This window comes from Vanessa atalanta, chromosome 6 (assembly GCF_905147765.1).
Source record: "Vanessa atalanta chromosome 6, ilVanAtal1.2, whole genome shotgun sequence".
In the NCBI taxonomy this organism is placed as follows: Eukaryota; Metazoa; Arthropoda; class Insecta; order Lepidoptera; family Nymphalidae; genus Vanessa; species Vanessa atalanta.
In genome coordinates, this window is record NC_061876.1 from 6,983,238 (window position 1) to 7,006,473 (window position 23,236).

The 23,236-nt window shown below is 30.5% G+C and overlaps 2 protein-coding genes across 4 annotated transcripts; one reads left to right on the plus strand and one right to left on the minus strand.

Moving 5' to 3' along the window:
* Positions 1–4,554: 4,554 nt before the first annotated feature.
* On the minus strand, positions 4,555–6,989 carry LOC125064681 (extensin). Its single transcript, XM_047671847.1, has 3 exons — positions 6,975–6,989; positions 6,244–6,672; positions 4,555–4,908 (listed from the first exon to the last, which is right to left on the minus strand). Exons 1-3 carry the CDS (start codon positions 6,987–6,989, stop codon positions 4,819–4,821), a joined length of 534 nt encoding a protein of 177 aa, XP_047527803.1. The 3' UTR covers positions 4,555–4,818.
* Positions 6,990–9,552: 2,563 nt separating this feature from the next.
* On the plus strand, positions 9,553–21,780 carry LOC125064723 (sodium-coupled monocarboxylate transporter 1). Of its 3 annotated transcripts, none has more exons than XM_047671909.1 (14): positions 9,553–9,699; positions 10,166–10,329; positions 13,089–13,381; positions 13,498–13,663; positions 13,925–14,036; positions 16,955–17,022; positions 17,101–17,255; positions 18,168–18,411; positions 18,889–19,004; positions 19,389–19,488; positions 19,786–19,956; positions 20,204–20,358; positions 20,669–20,867; positions 21,082–21,780. In XM_047671909.1, exons 2-14 carry the CDS (start codon positions 10,285–10,287, stop codon positions 21,361–21,363), a joined length of 2,106 nt encoding a protein of 701 aa, XP_047527865.1. In that variant the 5' UTR covers positions 9,553–9,699; positions 10,166–10,284; the 3' UTR covers positions 21,364–21,780. The 3 variants fall into 3 exon arrangements, with proteins under 3 accessions (XP_047527865.1, XP_047527863.1, XP_047527864.1); XM_047671907.1 differs by having other exon boundaries at positions 10,174–10,329; XM_047671908.1 differs by lacking the exon at positions 9,553–9,699 and having other exon boundaries at positions 9,857–10,329.
* Positions 21,781–23,236: the final 1,456 nt, after the last annotated feature.

Sequence of the window (23,236 nt, forward strand, 5' to 3'; positions counted from 1 at the left end):
AGCTAAAAATATATATCTTAAATAGAATTATTAAATCAGAAATAGTTAATTACCAATTTTAAAAAAAGCAGAATTTTAAACACAAGTTTAACAACAACTAAGTACTATAGATTTAAAAAGTAATTGAAAAAGCTAATAAGGATATATGTATTTATATTAGTTCTTATTTCTTAGTTTTACCTATTTGTCAATAGTCAGTCATATTCGTATATTTTTTTGCAATTGTCGATACATGTAGATACTTACTTAAATAATACTAAACTACTGAGTATAAATATTAAGTATCTTTTGAAAAAAATATTGTTAATTTGTTATATTCTCGTGTCCGTTTGACCGTCTATTTTTCCGAATCTACTACGACAGTTTAAATACGGTACTTATATAGAGTTCGATGATACAATTTTGGTTGTTTAGCGTAACTAAAATAATTCTGATTTTGGAGATGTACTCTCCAAAATCAGAATTATTTAGAATTATTTTTTTTAAGAATAATGTGGCATCATCATGAAATGAAATATACATATTGCTTATTTCAACTGCAAAAAGCTAGCGTTAATTAAAATATTTTGAATTATAATTGAATATAAAGTAATTAATAGTGTTAGATGTTGAACACTAAATAATCGTGGTTTTTCATACAATTTGCTTAAAACATATATTTCTAGTACGTATAGTAAGGGTTGTACTAACCACAGGCAAACATAAAATAACGAATACTAGAATTACGAAGAATTAACGAATATAAGAAGAGTACCCAATAGGCCAGTTTAATTTGTCACAACAAAATAAAATGTATACAATAAATAAAAATTAAGTCATAGCGTGAATTGTACTTGGGTCACTCATTCGATTAATGTCCAGCTATTATAGATTTTTGTGTGTTATTTATAATCTAAGAATTAATCTATCTGCAAAGATTAGATATAGAAAACACTTCTCTATTATATTGAATCTGTTTTAATTTTACAAAAGAGAGCAATCCGGTCTATTTATAATCTTGGAGCTAGAGACTCTTCGGGATGTTTTTAACAAAATAGGAATACTTACTGTTGCGTCACAATATATTTACAACAATATTATGTATATTCAAAGTAGCATTGATCACTTTGATAAAATCAGTGATAATCATTGTATGTGCATAAGAAGTAAGGATAAGCTTAGAACGCCAAGTTTTCGACTCCGCAAAGTCGATAAATCATTCTTGGGGCAAGGTATCAGCTTATATAATAAAATTCCACAGACATTTTTAACTTTGCCGTTTCATAGATTCAAGTCAATTGTAAAAAATACATTGGTAATGAGAGCATATTATTCGATAAAAGATTATATTGATTATAAAAAAGCGTGGAGTTAATGCTTGTTGACTTCCAGCCACGAGACATAACGTACATACATAATTTTATTCAACTAAAATGACTGTATTTTTAGATGTTGAAAAACTACTGAGTTTCTTGCCGGTTCTTCTCGGTAAAATCTACATTCCGAACGGTTGGTAGCTTTACTCTAAATAGTTTGTTAAATGACGATTCAAAAGTGCTTGTAAAAGCCTACTTGAATAAAGTATATTTTGATTCTAATAAAATACATTTAAAAAGTACGACATATTGTAAGTTTCTTAACAATGTCTAAATTATCGATAGTTAAGTTGCTATTAGTAGTTAGCTAGATTTGTATTAGTGGAACGAATACTAACGATCCTAAGCTGTTGCGGAACAATGATTTTATGGAGACTTCTCCATCAATCCTACTTGGATATACAACTTGTAGGTATATGTTTTAATAGAGAAAATAATACTAATATATTTTTTTATAAGGACTATAATATCGAATTATAAACAGATAATAAATAGATAAATTATATTTGTTCAAACGCCTCATCATAAACTCAAAAACATTCTACTAGAGGTATGAATAGATGGCTTTGCGACTAAGCTCTCAAATAATTTATCAGAAAAGTGAAACCCTGTAGTATATTTCTATATAAATTATCGTCTCGCGAAATTATCTCCAAAAAAACGTCATTCAATTTATGGCTCCGTTTCAGGGCTGGACCTTGAGTTAAGGGGGCCCTGGGCTAATACTACTTAGGGGCCCCACGTAAGACACAACTGAAAGTAGACTTCAATTAAATTAATTGAATGGGTTTGATTAATTGCAAGATTCGCAAACCATACGATGTGTTTAATTTAATCAAATGTTGGATTCTTTCGCATTATCGTCTATTTTTGACTTTGACATGACTTGACTTAGCTGGGGGCCCCTTGAATCCACGGGGCCCTGGGCTGAAGCCTAAAAAGCCATACGGTAGATCCAGCCCTGTTCCGTTTATAATATATAACATATCTGTTTAATTTACGAGCGTACGCTTTTACTACGAATAAGTATATTTGAATTGTATTCTTAGAACAATCCTACGAGCCATAAGTACTCAACATAATGGATCACTTCATTACCTATACCAGAATTAATATTCTGTCTGTACGGACATGCGCATATGACACGCGTATTCATTACGATCTATATATCTTAACATAGATACATAATCTAAAAAATAAGGTACCTAATACTCTACTCTTAAATTAATATACAAAATCAGATCTAGTATTTGTTTGGTCATAACATTTACTAAATTACGTACTAGCAAACGCAGCCTTATATAATTTATCAATCCTCTCCTCCATTTCTATGTATTTATAGGAACCTCTTTTGGCGGATCAACTGGCTAATATCGTTATCGCCGTACGGCGTGTCTCGTGAGGTATAAATGAGAAATTTGACAAATAGTCAAGAATGTAATAATTCGCATTATATTTGGCGTGACGTCACATCTTTATCGAATCAGTCATTACTCATATACAATATAACATTTTATATACTACATCGTACCCACCCGTGCATCAATGTCGTCACCTATTTACAGAAGTTGATTGTAGTTATTCTTATCCGATTTATAAAAAATTATGAATGATGCGAATCTACAAAGATACACGTCTGTGCCAGAATCGATCATTTTATTTTCACATGTTCCTTAATATTCCTGTTCTAGTTCATTCAATATTTGTTCGCTTGGCAATGAAATAGATATTGACGATCAATCCCTTATGAAGAAACAAAAATGAGTCGGTAATTTTCGCAAAAAATAAAATACCCACCTACATACAAATAAGTAGATTCATACAGATTAAATTAATACGTATTTATACAGATTTTAAAAATAATATATTCTTATTGCCGAATGAAATAAATATTTGAAGAGCGCCTTCTATATCCACGAATTATTATACACGTATACATAGACAAACCCTGAGCGCTTTAAAAACCTTGGGCTGCTCACTCCTATTTAATCCTATGTATCATCTAGGCGTGCTATGTAAAAAGATTTCCATATGATACTATCCGCTGCCGTATTAGATAACATGTAGGCGAATTATGTGTGAAGGCAAATCGCATAAAGCGTGAATTCTGGCATATATTGGTCTTGTTTGGTTACTATTTACCCTAAATATTGATTATTACCACAGAATCCTTTAGAATCCTTCCAGAATTACGTACTCTGATGTAGCCTTGTAATAATACTTTTACTGATTGTTATATTCTTAATATGAACGTACTTCTAAGCATTTCTATGCATTTAAAATCTTCCCCAGCCATTTACTAAAAACATAGTGACTGCTTGAACCTACAGCTAGATCTGAATAATTCATTTTCACCTATACCTTTCTATCAGCGACTTGATATTAAGTATAGTATTAGTATATATTGTGTAGTATTAGAGTATTAGTACATTTGATATAGGTCTATTGAATACATTGTCTGCTTTGTTGTAAACACATAATAATAAGTAGACATCATAGTTTGTCATAGTTTGTCCGGAAGCAGTCAGCATAGCGGTACTCTTGAGTTCGTGAAAGTGAAAATACTGAATTGCTGGGACATAATAGTGCCGTGAGACACTTCTCATAATGTCTATATTATACTACGAACGTGGTCGACTTACATCACAACGGAAACACATACAATCCTAGTAATGCAGACCTTGCGTGACACAACTCTAATACTTACTACTGAAAGAATAGACTCTTTTACTTATATATGTATATAAGTATTTTTATCTTAATTACAAAATTATTATTTTCTTAGTCAAGCATTTAGTAAGAATATATTTTACGTGCAAATATTACTTCAGCATTCTAATCTGATTCACAAGTTTTCACTTTTAGCACACAACTAAATGTCCTCCCTTGTTAACACCTTACGTAATTATTTCTTGTTGAAAATTATTTTCAAACATTTTTGTTACTAATCTAACACCTGAGAGACATTTTGACATCATTTGATTAGTCATTTGGTACAATCGTTTATGTACAAAATTATACTTTTTGCAAGCATTTAGACTCGATATATTCAAATGTTTTTTTAATAAATATAATAGGAGTAAAAAAGTGAACCAAAAAAATTACTCAATTACAGGTATTTAAAGGTATATAATAACACTACAGATTATTTAATAAAAACATTTAATAATAAGTATAAAATAGTATTTACAAGCGCACATCAATTTGATGCAAGATAAAAATAAATTTGCACTACGGGTTGGCTTCATGCCATTGAATCCAGTCATCGGTAGCGATTGCCCTCAAGATTTACGGTTCACCATCTGACTCTGTTCATACCAAGTATGCAGTTTACGTAACAACGTACATTCGAATATTTTAGTGTATTATTGGTATGGTAGCTATATTCTGCTTTTAATTGTCAGCTTATTGTTGTTGGTATACCGTTAAAAGAAAAGGCATGCAGGCGAACTTTGTAATAATTTTAAGGAGCACCATATTCTGAAGATGGAGCTGAAGCAGGTGGCCCATACTCTGGTGCTGGAGGAGCGGCGGCGGGGTATCCTTCTTGTTTCTGTAAAATAAATATTTTATTAGGATTTAATATACGGTTGCAAGGCTATTAATATTAGCAATAGAAAAAACATTAACTTTTAATGTTTAATTTAATTTTTCATATCTCACCTTAAAATCTTAAATACCGTAAAATAATAATATCTAACGGTACAAAGATTTAAGATTTTATATTATTATCTCTCGCAAGATTGTCAGCTGTCGAAAGATTGTGCACGGTGATTTAACTTACAATAAAACGTATAAAATTTCAGTAGTTTGGGTAGAATCTTTCGGTTAGGTTAGGTTTTTATAATAAAAGGGTGGCACCCCTTTATCGACACAGGCGAAACCGTAGACTAATCTATAGATACTTAATAGTGAAGGAACATCCGTTTTATGTTATTTTAAATCTGTGTTTACAGTTTTGTTTTCGGCGGTTCGACATCATTTCCGACCTATATAGTAAATAATACTTATGACATAATTGTGTTTAGGTTGTTCATTTACACAATCTCAATTATAATTTTGTCTATGTGTTCTGATGATATTTCATGCAAACATGAATAAACCATTTCATTACAAAAACTTCACAACTATTTTTTTCAGCCGAAAGATCCATTTTATTGTTTTTACCATTTTTATTTTTATGCTACTATTTTTTTTATAATTTGCCTGTTCTAACCTATCCTATCACGGATGTTTTATAAAACTGCAATTGAAATAATTTCTACCTTAGTGTTCCCCGAGAATAGTTTTGCGATATCACCACGCCATAATATGTTTTTGAAATCCTCATCCCATAATCGGCTTTTACGACATCCACTTTTTTATTTATTTTATGAAAGCAGCTATGCAAATATGTAGGTCATTCTAGTCAATTATGCTGTTACTGAGAAGTTTTGGACAAATACAATAACTTTTTATCGGACCGACTTTTGGTTTGAATCCAGAACTTCAGAGTCTATGGTCTTTTAGCTATATATCTTATAACTATTAGACCAACGCAATCAAAACAAATTACTACGAGTATATTGTTGTATTCCCTTTCCAAAAGGAACACAGAAATACATTTACAGCGAGTAGTTTTGTACGACTATTGTTCTACATAATTAAAGATGGCTGAGAGATATAATTGACGATTATGATATTTTCGTTGAATAATTTTAACTACATAATTCAGAAATAAGACTTGGAAAGTTTATTATAGTTTTATCGCAAAATGGCATATATGTTTTATATATACCTAACAAATATTTATCATAAGCCTTACCTCATCGACACCAATAAATAAATACGTTTTTTCACACGCAAAACGTACAACAAAATGATACAAAAGATTTATTTAAAATCATACCTGGGTCTTATATCTGATGAAGTAAACTTCTGGTTTGGAAGGTTGGGTGGGTGCTGGAGTGGGAATAACGATCTCTGGTTGCTCTTCCGGCTTCTTGACCAATACGTAAACAAGTGTCTTTTCTTCGCTTTGTGGCTGCACAGGAATTATCGGTGCGGTCGGAGTCGGCGGGGTAGGTGCCTTAATGAAAACTATTTTGTAGTGTTTCTGTGGCGGTGGCACGTATACCGGCTTGCGCAGAGCGGGCAATTCGTTGTCTGGTGGCGGCACATGTACGTACACATGTTTGTGTACGATAGGCTGTTGAGGTGGTCCATACTGTGCCGCCGGTACACCGTATGAGGTAGATGGTGGCCCGTACGATGATGGCGGTTCAGGACGTGCAACAACGCATGCTGCGATTATCGCGAATACCAATGACCGTAATACCTGCAACCAAAAAAATACCCCAATTAAATATATATATATATACCCCAAAAGAAGTTTACATAATATGTATATTAGAAAAAAAAAAATTTTTATGGCAACAATAATCTTAATTTATGTTGAATAAAAAATATTCAAATTTTACTGTAAATTTTACAAGTTTTTTGTTCTTATAGATCCAGGATAGTTTCAGTAGATATGTTAATACTACTAAAATGAAATCCCATATTCACTTTCCAATTTGAATGTCACAAGACCACTAGCTTAAAAATTATTAAATGGCACAAGCACACTACGGGACCTACCATTTTGTCGCACATCCTTGCAACGTGATTAGACAGTTTTGAATGTGTAATGTCCAGTGAACAGATATACCTGCGTATATATGAGCTGTGCGCTCCATATCCGGGGAGGGGACTTTCGATGGCTCTCATGCTTTGCGCAATGTGATGGGCTCACACGTCACCCTACCCCTGGCTACGCTCGGAGCGTAGATGAATGCCTAATGGTAAAATTACTCCTCAATGTCGATATGAACATTTAAAAAATACTTTTTAAATTGTATTCGTTATTCGATATTTTTGATCGTCGATATTTTATATTTAAAACCATATTTATATATAATAATATAATACTTTTTGTATCAAGTATATATAATTATGGTTTTAAATATAAAATATCTTACAAAGTTTTTAGAATTTAGTAAGAAGACGTCTGATACTGTAATTAAAAATTAGGGAAATCATTGCAAGTCAATAAATCTACTCCTGTCCTATATAGTTTTGTTGATCGTTACTTGTACTATAATACTTTTTTATCATTTTATTTAATCTACAACAAGTCGTTATTATTATATAATTTATGTAATATAACATAATGAGTATTGTTATACACCAAGCATGTAACCTTAATTTTGTTAATTGTATAATAAATTTTGTTTCAATTCAAACATTACTGAAGCGAATATTTTCTATGAAAAATGTAAAAAAAAAATTAATTGGTATCTATATACCTATATATATATATATATATATATATATATATATATATATATATATATATATATATATATTTAATCTAAATTTCAAAATTCAGTAAGCATATCCATATGTTGTAAGTATATCTATAACCTTAGGTTATTGATTTATCGATCTATTTACCCTCGAATGTACGTGGAGGGTCACGTTACAATAATTTTATCGGCGTCAATGTGTTAATTAAATGAAATTTAATTGAAAATTCTATAATCAAAGCAATCAGTTCGGTAGTAAAAATACATAGAAAAACGTATTTTTAAAAACAATCATATTATACCTATCTGTCTCTTGGTGGCTTTACTGTTTATCGTTGAGGAGTTTCTTTGTTTGGGGTCTATCCTGGATCAGGTCATGCTTACCATTGTAAAGCATTGTTAATGGAACTGAACCAACGTGTAATGAATTGGTTCTAATTCTGCTAACAAGATTTGACTTTAAGAAATTATCCTGCAAATTAAATAAAAGCTTGTAAAAACTGGAGACGTACAAATATAGATAGTTCATACATATGTATATAAAAAATATGGAGGATTTGTTAATAGCATCAGTTATGAGTTCACATAAGTGATATTTAACAGAGCTGAAAGACGAAACGAATAACATAGTTTAAATTGCAATTTTATGAGTGCAACAAAAAAATTAAGCTTAAATACAACAATTTCTTCTGCTGATTATAGGGACTGTCTCTGCTCTCCGTTGAACGTGTGCTATAGTTTAGTTAAAATAATATACAAGAAAATAAGTACCTTAATTATAATTAGTTTAATATTTAATGAGGCTATTAACATTTAAAGTACTTTACAGCCGTTTAAAATTTGTACTTAATTGCCAAGAGAAATACACTTTTTATTTTCTATGAAAAATGAAAAATAATACATACTACGAGTTGAGTCTATATAGCCCAGTAGTTTATAGAACAAGTGAATCTTTACCAAAGACCATGGTTTCAACTCCGGGCAAGCAAGTGATTATAACGTGTTTATAATTAATTTCTCGTGCTCGGCGATAAAAGAAAATATCTTGAAGAAACCTTATTATAGTATTTATTTTCTTATTGTAGCAGGTAGGCAGACTGATAGGCAATACAATCTTGTTTTTACGAAACCTCGTCGATAATTAACAAATTTATACAGAAACGCATTACACTTGTGAAGAATATGCATTTCGCTGAACCATGAGGTATTTCAGCCTGTATAGATCGCCGTTAAGTTTTATGTCGTCGGGATTGTGACTTAGTTCGCAAAATAACTCAAGACCTAACTGTCACTATAAGATAGCTGACTCCTTGAGAAAACGCGTTTTTGTCCGAAAAACGAACTTCACAGCATGTCTGTTTTATTCGAGAAATATTACCTATCCCTTACATGGCCAATGCACTAACAACCTCGGGAAACAAGACGTTATTGAAGCGTGAGTGAGACAGTGTAATTAATCTCTTGTGCCATTAATTACACTGTCTCACTCACCCTTCAAACCAACAAATAATGCTGCTTGGTGGAAGAATATCTGTTGTACTTTTGTTCTTTAAAAAAATGTTAGAACTAAACGAAATAATATTTGATTAGGCCCGAAAAATATATACTTATTTGTTTTACAACCAGTCTTCTGCCCAAAGGTTGCCTGGAAGAGATCGCTGTGTTACCGATAAGGCCGCCTTCATTCATACAACTTTTTTTAATCCATATGTATTATTTAGTTTAAAGTATAAATAAATAAATAAATATGATTAAGTATATCATTACGGTTTGCTCTCGAGCACAATATATTATTAAAATTATGTCGATATTAACAAAGTGTATGCCTAATAAGACGCTAAATAAGCGTGCAGCGATAGTCCAGCATTGAGCCGTTTCTTTTGATTGATTCCACGCTTTACCATTCGTGTGAGCTGAGACGCAGAAGTATACTAAGAAACAAAGAAAATATACATTTTTGTTTTACGTTAAAGACAAAATTTAGTGTATATTTTAGATTTCATTAGTGACGATTGAAGGTATTTTTTTTTTAGTTTTTTATGTTAGTAGATAACAATTTATATTACAAAATATTACTTGTTTAATTGATGATATATGTATAATACAATTGATTATTTAAAAGACATCATAATTGAATGTCATTTTGTAAATAAAAGAATTTTACGACTCTTTCTTAAGATAATCTAAAAATTAACCTTCAGCTATACGATCAGTTATCAATGTTTATAGAAGTCATTGGTGAAACACTTTTAATGAGAATGTTTGTGAGTGCGAATTATTCTGAAGTGATCTTTATTTTTAATGTATCTTTAATTTGAAATTCTTATTAAGAAGCGAGTCTGATTGTGTTTATTTAAGTAGGTATCAAACGCGTAGGACTTCTCGCGTAAGCCCTCGTCTCTTTTGGTCAGTTAACTATTCCGTATGATTGGAGACTTAATTACTATTTATTGGTGTACACATGTAGAGCACATTTTACGACAGTTTCACAGTCTTATAGGACGTTCGGTGCGACAAAATCAGGAAACAATCACAACTGATCCTCATTTCCAAGAAGGACATGTAAATAATCGTGAGTCTTGTGGGTTTACTATACAACAGAAATGGACTTATTCAAAAATTATAGAAGGACAGAAAATGCTTTTCAGGTAAGTGGTTATGTTCTTATAAATAAATTGTTTAGGCATTTCGAATTTTAATTTTTTAGATCTTGTTTATAGATTAGTCAGGAGTGTTATTTAAAACATGATTATATATTTCCCAATATAGGTTAGGAAAATAAGTACGTATTTTGTCAATATGAATGTTACAATATGATATTATATATAATAAATATCTCAGGGTTTCTGTAGAAGAGGTTTCTGGGATATTTATTAAAATTTTATATTTTTCTAATAATCTAGAATATTAATTTATTTTTTTTCAAATGTAAGCCAACATATTTTGAACTAAATTTAATTTGTTATAAACTGTAGTATTCGAAAACCTTAAAGTATTCTAAATATTATATAGCAAGTGTCTAAAATAAAAAAAAAAAATAGTTTAGTAAATATTTAAAGAAAAAAGATTTCTTAAGAATTAACATGCAAAATTTCATGCAAATAGAAGTAAGATCTAAAACTGCATCGAATTGTTTGGCTACGGTACCCTAAACTACGACATAAGAAAATTACACGTAATGCAATATCAACATAAGTTTAAAATTTCAACTGGATTATTCTAAAAATAAAATAGTATTGTGAAGTTTATTTGCTTTTATTTTATTTGGTTAGAATTATTACTTTTTTATATAAAAATAGCAAAAAATAAGTTAGTGTATTCTAAATTTAAAGATGAATAAAATCATTGATCGCAGTCACGTAGACTATTAATTGTGTAGTCCACGACTAATTCGTCTGAATTTTATTCTAAAAACGTAATTGCATATTCGTCAGCCACCGCGAAAACTTTCGCAACCATTATTTGGTAAGGAATACATTCCAATATGTTTTAGTAATCAAGATGGATTTTGTTTAAGAATAATTAACGGCATCACAATGTATCTGCTTGACAGGCCTCTCGCTTTAGATAATTAATTGACCATTTTAGAAATACTTACCCAAATAAGCATTATACAATGAAAATATAGTCGTTTTGTAATTTTAAATTTACAAAATATAAATGTAAAATTGTCTGCATCTCTTTTTAATACACTTATATTCTATATCTTAATACTTATTTATAACTATAAAAATGTAAGCCTTAAACTGCCCCATAGGTCTCTAAAACAACGATTACATAAAAACAAATGATATTTACGATTTCATTGATCTTTAAGTATACAATATATTATTATTACATTCCATTTTCTCATCACGAAATGGTGATTATACTATCAAAATAACTAAATATGAGTGTTATAATATATTCTCCGAAATCAAATTAAAATTTTAAGTAAGTTACTAGAAAAAGTAAGCACCTAAATTGATTATTTAGGTGCTTACAAGTACCGAGTAGTAAATTGTTTCGGTCTTCCAACGAATTAGTTTCAGAATAAAGAGAAAACTCAAGTGATAAGATATAAAAAAACGTAACATTATACCTACTTAATTCGATGTATGTAACATCTTCCCCGTTCAGCTTATTTTTTTTTTAAATAGTTCTACCGTTATATTTTATTAACATTTATTTATATGATTTATCTTGGTCAACAAAACGAAACGCTTTTAAAATATCTCTATTAAATATCCCTTCATCAATGCTCACTCGTTAATTGTTAGGAATGTTGTTGACTCAAATATTGTCTTCCCACCCGTCTCCCATGAGTCGGCCTTAACAGGATTTAAAAGGCGGCTAATACCGGAATCTACCGCCTTAAGGAAGTAATAGAGAGATTGAATCCGGTTTTTTCCGCTCTGTAACTAGTTTTACTATCAGCGTGCCTGAAAGTAACTAGCTCGATGACTTAGTAGTAAAACAATGCGCACTAGGTCAGCATCATGCAAATGTTTTGATGATTTTGTCGAAGAATTTATACACTCCACAATTCGGAAATATTTAGAAGTGAGCGTATCATTGCCAACATTAATCCAGGCATTTAAATTATTAGGGTACAGTTCTGCGAAATGAAATCGTCGCAGTCATATTTTATATTCAATGGGAGAAGATGCAATTTCATGATCAGCAGGGTCAACCATACAATTTACAGAGAATAATAGTGATCAATGTTCAAATCATTTCAACTCTTATACCAGAACTATTCAAAGTTTAAATAAAAAAAATGTATATCATATACCTACTCATTGCAATACAAAAATGATTGCTACGCTGACTGATGTACTTTAACTAGTCGTTTTATTAGATAGATGCATTTCTGCTTTTGACTGCGATACCGTAGGATGTAATGACATAATGTCTTCCTAACAATTTGATTGTCGGGTTTCATTCCGTTTATCCGCCATAATTAAAAAAGCAGTACGGTGCCTGTTAATTGATTCGAAGAGATCAATGAGTAACACCCACTGCTCAGTAATTAAACAATTGAAAATAATTGCTCTTTAAAATACAATTTGTTGTTGTCGTTTTTGACTTTACATATTTTTAATTTTTGTATGGTTGAATTAAAACTTTAATGATCTGGGGGCTAATTCTACCTTACTTTCCCGAATCTCGATCCATCTATCATCGAGAAATCCTCACAAAAATAAATCTCAGCTTTATCGTAACTGATGGCAATTCTACTTATTTATATCGCTTACGATACATTCTGGATTATATTTCGAATCAACTTCGATTGTTGTATTAGTAGAATAGGAAAACGACTGAACGGCAACCATTAAGAGAGTCGATTGCGATAAAGTAACAGTTTTTTAATAGAATTTGCGCCCTGATTTGCTACTGAATATCCTAAAAATACTCTTCTTTACAGGAAATTTTAGCATTAATTTGGATTTTGAGTTTCATATCAGCAACACAAGCAACCAAGCTTCCTCTTGAACTAAATAGTACCAATAATTCTGATATATTTCAACCAAGAAATGAAACTAAGGTTTCACTGTTTACATGGGAGGATTACAGTGTTCTTGTTGCGATGCTTATTATCTCCTGCGCCATAGGCGTCTTTTACGCATATTTTGGTGAAAAGCAGCTGACAGGAGATGATTTTTTACTGGGAGGATCTTCTATGGGAACATTTCCAATGGCTTTAAGCTTAGCAGCAAGGTATTGTATTTTGTTACGAATTCCGTAATATTTTGGAACAACCATAATGGTACAATTGATAATATAATAATCCTTTAATTTTATATTAAAGTTTAATAATGCATTTATTTCGACAGCTTTATTACAGCCATCGAGCTACTAGGAAATCCAGCAGAAATGTACGTGGCGGGTGGACAATTTTGGATGATATGCTTAGCTTTTGTACTTGTAATTCCCGTGACTAGTCATCTATATCTTCCGGTTTTTATGAGACTGAGATTAACATCATGCTATGAATATCTGGTAAGAGACGTACATACATACAAATGAAACGTAAATAATGATAATGTAGATAACTATCGAATAAAGTAAAAAGTAATACCTCGTCTACCACCGTTTGTACGGATTATAGGTAGCTATTGGTATATTTTGTTCCATTATACAAAGACGTAACAAAAAAAAATTTTTATAAAAGTCATAACCCTCCTTATATAATACACTCCTCGATATTAATAATAAATAAAATAAAATGAATATATTTATTAAGAAGTAAATGTTTAACAGGAAGTCCGTTTCTGCAAATCAATGCGTGTTTACGCGAGCGCACTCTACATGATGCAAATGATATTGTATACGGCAGTGGCTGTATACGCTCCAGCACTCGCACTATCTGATGGTAAAGAAATTATCATTTTATTTTATCATCGTTCATTCTTATTTTTATTCATACGAGACTTTTCTTAACTGAGAATTTTCTCAAAGTGATAACCGGTGACGAAAGAAAGTAATAAATTGTTTTTTTTTTACTTTGATGAGTTAATTTAACTTAATACATAATTTTAGCTTTTTTTTTTAATTCTCAACGTAGTAAGGATGTAACTGTTGTCAGTTGGGTAAAATGACTGATAGAGTCATTAAAGTTAAGGTTATTGATATTGCAACTTTTAAATACATAATAAAATTACATCATAATTGCATCGATTTTAATGTGTTAGTAAAAGTAGGTAAGGTCGAAATACAGTAAGATAATATTGTATTTGTATGCAACGTTCTATGTTTTATGATAAAACACTTCTAAAATTAACTGTGGAGAAACATGTAAAAATTATGTATGATGTAACGATATAATAGCATATCACGTAATTAGCAAATAATCTTAGCAATTATATTTGAATACGTGTGTTTTTTTGTATATGGCTTATATAAGCTGTTTTTATATTAAAATTGTGTCAGCACGTAATGGTCAAGTTATTTTGTACTCCAATCATAATAATGGTCATATAATTACATATGTTTAAATGATTTATTTATTGTGAGATAAAATTAAATATATAAACTATTTTATAAGTATTAAATAAACTTTATAAATTTATTTATAATGATTAATAGTTGTGTTCAATTCGTAACGTACAAATATTTTACACAAATCGCATACTAAGGTACTAATAAATAAATAACTGGGTTCAAGTCGGCGTTATTTTCATTAAACTCTATAATACCACGAGAAACATTTGGAATATATCAATGATAGTCTTGGTTCACGGTGCCCAAAACCATTAGAAAAATAAAATATATATATTCTAATCACGGTTATCTGGTCCCTACAACACGTAACGGTTGCCCAATAATACTTTGTATAATTCACGGTCGTATTATATTGCAATAAACTACGTTTAAATCTGTTTATATGGGTACATCACTATCGTAAAAATATAGTCGTAAGTATATAGTTAAATAAGAATTAATACAATTCTACGTTTCTACATATCCATATCTATGACATTAATAGAGATGAGGTAAAATAACAAAATAGTTATGCAAATAATACTTTTAATAAAACAATACAAACGTACAAAGTCGCGTATCACAGTAAACTAAAAATAGATTAAGAAAAAGTGAAACACATCATATGACATTAAAGAGAGATCTATAAAGATATTCATAACGCATTAAGTGTTATAAAGTCTGTAACATCAAAGTGACTCTTGCACAATGGGATGACAATAGCGTCATAAAATTAATTCATAGATAGTTTTCGCAAAGTGTTATTCTTAAAAGTTTCGTAATTATTTAACTTATAATTCACATAAATATTTGATCGTTATTATTTACCCGTTAAGTAAAAGTTGCGTAAAATCACATAACACTTTTAAAAGTTAAAATCACTAACTATTTAATGACTTTATTGACATACTTGCTCTCCTAAAAAATAATTAAAAAAAATATATATGAAACATAATTCCGAAATATAGAAAAATATAAAAGCCATCACAAAGCAAAGATTGCAAATAATCCGCTAGTAAGTTAATTAAACCAACATAGGCACACAACATCGTTGTATCATCAAACAAATTGATGATACATTCGATGAACTTTTCAAACGTTGAAATTGTTTATTGAATTATAAACATATATAAATTATAATATTAAAATATATAAATAATATCTATTTAATAAATATAATTCGGCTACAATTTTATAAAATAATGTTACTTGCATTTTATTGATATTTAATAGATTTACAAATTACCTCTGGAGTATAAAATTCAGGATTTTCAGCAAGTTGAAATAAGGGAACATTTAAACTGATCATATTAGTATAACCACAAATTAGGACTGAAATACAACTCAGTAAGTACATATTGTCGTAAACAATTGTAGCGGTTAAGAAAAATAGTTTCAATGAAGAATGTTTGACTATGATTCAATAAAATGGGTCATCAAAATCACGTAATTCCTAAATTTTTACAAAGGATTATAATCATACGTTCGAATGGTATTACAATAGCGATGTCACTTGCATATTTTATATGTGTTACAAGGCGAAAAAATTTTCGAAACTATATTTGATATATCAGGAGCATACGAATTTTATTGACATTGCATAATCAAGTTATGTATTCAAAAGAGCCCATTGTTCCAAAAGTGGAGAGTGATTGCAGCCCATGAACTTATTATAATATTACTATCGTAACGTAGGTATAACATTCTGGTTACGTTAAGGGTAGTGTAGAATTAAATCGTAGGTACTTTTTTAATCGAAGCGGCTTGTTTCCTCCATGATGAAGTTGCTCGCTAAACCGCCAATTAATTGTCAAGTTGCTAAAATTTGTTTTATTTTTGTTATGCATACCTAGAAAATATAATATTACTGCTACTCAGAAAATCTGGTCATCCTATTCAGTGCAAATATCAACATTGTTCCTGAAATATTAATTGCGCGTTAACATTATTGTATTGAAATTTAAGTCTACACTGTCATAGTTTATAATATAAACTAACATATTTATTTATGTTAAATGACTATTAATAAAACAAAAACTAAACTAAATATATAGTGTATTGTTAATAGTTAGTTTAGAAATCTTGCTTAACTATGATTCACTTTATACCTAATTGTCATAACGGAGTTATTCAGCGAAACCACACTATACTCTTAGATAGCCTTTACTAACTAATCAAAGACAGCAAGATTTAGACTCAGAAAAATTTAATTTAATGATGTAATATATTCCTAACAGATACAGAAGTTTATCCTATGGCGACGGTCGATAAATCAACAAGTAAATAATCGTTGTATTTTATAAATTACAGTGACCGGATTAAATACGTATTTGGCAGTATCAGTGGTTTATATAGTGTGTATATTCTATGCATCTCAGGTAAGCGCTGTACAAGTAACTTCCTAAACTGTTCCTTTTTCGGAGGTATTTTAACTAATTATAAAGTAATTGTTTTAGGGTGGAATGAAAGCAGTTATTATGACTGATACTTTTCAGTCAGCAGTCCTTCTTGGGTCATTGGCCGCAGTTCTTGCACTCGGTGTAGCCCAAGAAGGTGGCTCTGACTCCATTTGGGATCACGCCCGACGCACTGACCGACTACACTTCTTTGAGTAATTATATAATTTTACTTATATATTTAAATTTAGTTTTTGACATTTTTTCATATTTTTACGTAATATTATTTACGTAAGTTGATTATACCTAAACTATGTACATTTATTCGAGAAGCTTAAATTCTTTGACAATGACACCAGGAAATACAGCTTTTATTTCAAGTATTAAAATATTATATAACACGCTCTATGTTAGGCTAGTAAAAAATTGAGTTTTTTGCATAGTTTGAAAATAAAAGACCACAATAACGATACGACTAAAAGATTATTGGAACTATAAAATAAAATGATTTTCATTTATTTAAAATTGAACAGATAACTGTTACGCGCTAATAAATGAGCTTTTTTATTAGGATATTAAACTATTGCTCTTTCTAAAAGCAATATTATCAGAATTTGTTTGTTATATTCTAAATTCTAGGGACAGTGCATACAGTACTAATTTACATAAAGTATATGTGTGAAAAGACATTATAATTGTTTTGATAAGGAAAACTTAATTTTGATAAATCTTGAAGTTATTTTGCAAAAAAAAAATTGTAATCGCAGAAACAAAATGGCTAGTAAACAGCTAATTTTAATCTCTTTAAATATATAAAAAATAGCACACAATAGATTATGATAGGTGTATGGTGTATTGTTAAAATATTTTATCAATACACCAAACATTTAAAAAAATTAATCACTTATTTTTATATAATGCAATTAATATCATTTTATTCGTCATATTTTAACGCGCTTAGTATTTTTAAAGGAAAACGTAAATGTACAAAAATTAAAATAAATTAACGCATCTCATCTTTCATCTCAATATTAAAACACAGCTTAAAAACACAGTGATAAGTGCCAGGTCATATTATAAAAACAATCTGTTTCAAAAATTATAAAAGATCAAATTTTATGTTTTAGCATGAATCCTGATCCCACCGTGCGACATTCATTTTGGTCAGTGGTGGTCGGCGGCACTATATACTGGATAAGCATGTTTTGTGCCAATCAAGCTTCTATACAAAAGTATTTATCAGTTGAACGCTTATCTCAAGCTCGAATTGCTCTTTGGGTTTCTGCTATCGGCTTAGTATCGGTCTATTCAGTGAATTTCGCTACTGGGGCTCTCTTAGCCAATCACTACGCAGGATGTGATCCGATAAAGGTATTATATTCTTCAATAAATAATTCTAGATAATATTCAAATCATTTATTTGAAATACAACAATAATTTATTAATAAGTTTTATAACTACGTTGAAGGAATGCAAACGAATGCTTAATCATGTTGGTTAAAACCAGTTAGTGATTTCATTTATATGCAACACAATGCATTTTAATACTCTATAATACAGATTTGGTATTAAAGAGACTATTATATAGAGTCTATATAATAGTCTCTTTAATACCAACCAAAAATTTAAAAATATTCTCTGAAACCGCCAAGTTCCTAAGTATTTCAGTTCCTAGAAATTGCCGAGCACGAGATGAATAAAATTATAAACACAAATTAAGCATATAATATATCACAGTATTAGTATTGGCCAGAGTTTGTAGCCGCTTTGTTCTAGTGTACCTACTAATAACTCTTTGTTATCTACGGAAATATACTTTTGCATAAGAAATAAATATATTTTCCGCAGGCGGGCGTTATTAACGCTTCAGATCGTCTCCTACCTCTATATGTAGTCCGGCAGCTTGGAGAACACCCCGGTGTGCCCGGCTTTTTTGTAGCAGGCATATTCGCGGCAAGTCTTGGGTAATATAAGAATTCTTAATTAAATTTCACAAATATTTGAAACAAATGTTCGTATTTTCTAAGTTAAATTTCACTTTTATTACTAGAATCAAAGTGTACCGAAAGACATGAAGCCAGCTCAGAAACTAATTTTGTAGCACTCAAGTTGTCTTCGGAATTAGGACCTAACTAGAATATACTAGCTGACATACCGGTTTCAATTTGAGAAGTATAGTCTGGGAATTAAGGTCTCAAATTATGGCTCTACATGCCGACACAATTTCAATTTAAGATTTTGCGAACACATCTAATCGAATGATTTGTTTCAAAGTATTCATAATAGCATGTAGGAATCTTATCAAAATCAGTTATTAAATATTTATATTGTTGTTTTAAAATTTTCAGCACTGTTGCATCTGCTTTAAATTCATTATCAGCAATTGCTTGTCAAGATTTAGCGACTGGGTTGTTGGGCATCACTTTACCCGAAGAAAAAGGGGCAGCAGTAAGTATGAAATTGTTAAAATATTAAACAATACGCTTAATATTTAACATTACGCCTGGAAACATATTTCGACGTACACTGCAATGATTTTAACAACATATGAATCTTCTAACATACAAAACGATAGCCTACATGTATGGATATTTTAATTTCCATGCATAAATTAATTAAAATAATTGGCATTTTCTTCTTAAGTTTTATAGATAATTCTATCTATTTTTTTTGGTTATGTTTTTTATATATTATATTCAATAATACAGCTAATGATGTTTATATAGTAAACAATTATATTAACAGATTGCTAGATGGGTTTGTCTTGGATGTGGGGCACTTTCTTTCGCACTAGTATTCGCTGTAGAAAGGTTGGGACCAGTTCTTCAGCTCGCACTCTCATTCAATGGTATGATCGGAGGTGTCTCACTTGGGCTCTTCAGTCTCGGAATGCTATTTCCTTGGGCAAATGCAAAGGTTAGTTAATTCGATTATATACAAGTTTTTTTAGTATTGTATATTCACTGAGACATAAGCTGAGGTGGCCCAGTGGCTAAAACAGGTGTATCTTAAAGGAAATTGCGAGTTCTAATCCGGCGAAGCATCGCTACAATTATAATAATAATTTAAAATAATGCACTAACATCTACATCATATAACAGCGACAGCATATAATACCAGAATATTATTTTTTTATATTTCTTATGCAAGTTTTATTTTTCAGGGTGCTATAGCTGGAGGTGTGTTTGGGCTTATTCTGGTGGTAGCTGCGGGTGGCGGAGCACAATTCGCTCACGTGCCTTTGCCACGCCTTCCAACATCGATTGATTCTTGCCCAGTATCTCTCAACAATACATCCTTTATTAACTCCGAGCCTGCGTAAGATATCACTTTAGCCACCATACAAAAGTCAAAGTCAAAGTCAAAAATCTTTATTCAATATAGAAGTGTTTGCACTTGCTTATTGATTGTCAAAAATCTACCACCGGTTCGGAATTTAGCACCTCGGACCTGAGAAGAACCGGCGAAAGAAACTCAGCGGGATATATTTTTTTTCATTTCATCAAATATAATTTCCGAATAGTCATTTACTTATTTACAACTTTAGTAACTTTAACAAGTTTTTCAAATGTTGTATGGTATATTTTTATAAAGGTCGTGGTAAATCTATAACTTTGCTCATTTACAGAGAAAACCACGATGATGCTGTTTTCTGGCTGTTTAGAGTATCATATTTATGGTATACGAGCTTAGGCTGCGTGGGCACGCTGCTCATTGGTCTAATAGTATCTGTAGTTACTGGAGTAACAGACCCCGCAGATGTACCCATTGACCTTATCTCACCACCGGTTATCAACTTCCTTAATTCATTGCCCATCAAAATCAAGGTAAAATCTTAATTAAGATTAAAACTTATATGAGTTAGAAATTAATAATTGTACCTACTTATATCAATTTAATTGACTAAATAAGCTTTTCCTGCTAATCATGATATCTCAAAATGTACATTGTTATTTGAAACTCGTTCGACATAGCTTTATTCGTTCAATTCAGTTTATATTTTTTTACTAAAAGGACCTTACATTATTTCTTTAAAAATAGAAAGCATTACGAGTGCCAACGCGCATGGGTTCAGAACGACGGAGGAGTTCCAGTGTAAGACCGCCGAATTTAGCCGACGACAAAGACACGAGACGTCGTCGCCGATTATCTGAACTCGCGGGTGGCGTTTTTTACAGCGACGCTCCCACGCTTACACGGGGACATGACAACTTGGCTTTGGGGCTGGATTCTGAAAAACCACCACCGGAAGAAGCCAAGCGCAGGAGTTTCAAACTCGACGCTCCATTGAATCCCAACGGTCCACAAACTTCTACGTGTTAATGTTAGCTTAGTATGTAAGAGTATCTTATCCGATAATAGATGAACTCTATAAAGCTTAGAGCTATTTATTATACAGGATTCGGCTGAATATAATGTAATAACATTCGATTTTATTAAAACATAAATTAATATTAATGTGATAAGTAAGTACTTACGTAAACCACACATTCATGCATGTTTACACATATTACCTATAAATTACGCCCTACATTGTGTTAAGAAGACATATTGAGAAACTACATAATGATAACATATCCTTGCCCTTGGTGTACTTATCATATCATCTGACATTTGAGCAGTTAATCTTATGAAATCTCAAAATTAACGCATCGTTGATTATTTTTTTAGGCTCAAATTTTCTACGCGTCAGTCTTATGATTATTAATAATAATTGACGCTTTGTTAGTTTGTACATAAATAATACCTACTTATTTTAATCATATTACTAAAAGTAAATTATAAGATTTTTTACTCACTAACTCTTGACTTTTATTTATTTTATAATTGAATGATAATACATTCATTCAAATTCAACATTATTAAAATTATTATAATATTCTCCTCCTCTACCTCTCTTGATATGAACACAACTTTTACAACCTCTTAACATACAAATGTTATTATCAAGGACATTTTGGAGAGTAATAGGTAGGACTTTTATTAAAAATGTGAAGGTCAGGTTTTATCTTGGTCGATATTTACTTACACGTTGAATGGTAATACTAAAAAATGGATGATTAAAAATATTTTGACGTTACTATCTTATTCTATCTTCTAAGAATGCATCAATATTTATACTTAGTCTTATTTACTTACTAGAAATTTTGTGTTTGTAAAGACAAATGTGCCTCGGTCCAGGCAAACTATCTCCGTTGCCAATTTAAAATGGCTCTACGCGCTTGATAAAACAAAACAACTTTAACTTTACGATTTTTTATAAACACCGTACTAAATTTAACAATTAGACCATTGATTTTAATAAAAAGTTGTAATCATTTTCGGAACAAAAATAAAATATATTTTTGTTGTATTGACGGACAGACGGACGGACGGACATATATATGACCTAACCCTTTACCTACTCTAAATATTAAATCCAGTTATTACCTATGCCTGCACCGATTTCCATATTTTTAACTTTTAAACTAAGAATATCCAAACAATGTTCCCCCATTCCACTATAAGATGATGAAGTTTCAAACGTTGTAAGTCTTTTTCTCATAAATCTAAACACCGATTTCCATGTCTAACTGAAAAAATTGTGAACTTTTATCCCAATTGGCATCCAAAATTTCGCCCTCGTGATAAATTATAAAAAACGATATAACTAATATTTTTTATTCATTATTATAAACCCAAATACCGATTTCTATATTTTTTGACATTATAAATGATGAATTATCATACAAGTTTTCCTACACCCTTAGAAATTTTTTCTACAAGGGAAAAAAATCATCCTGTTAGACCAGGCCTAAGCCGCGGCCTAAAGATGATGCTTTGTATGTAATCAGTCATTTAAAAAAAGAATTTAAGTAGAATATTCATAAGCATGTTTGTACAATTAGTGTAATACAAAGAATAAAAATACTATTTAAAGTATGCTAAGATATTGCTAAGATTTTTAACATTTATAAATTATGTTATATATTACCAATTTTGGTAAATAAATATTGTACTTATATGTTTTGTAAAATCCTAATATAAGCCATAAGACAAATCGTATTTTATTTTCCTAAAAAACAAACGATTATAATAAGTAGCCTATATATAGAATTTCGTAAGTAATTTCACGTCAAATTGTAATTTCAGTAATTAATACAGTGTGGGTCAGGCATATACAAAACTCATACAATTTAATTGTTACGAGGATTCA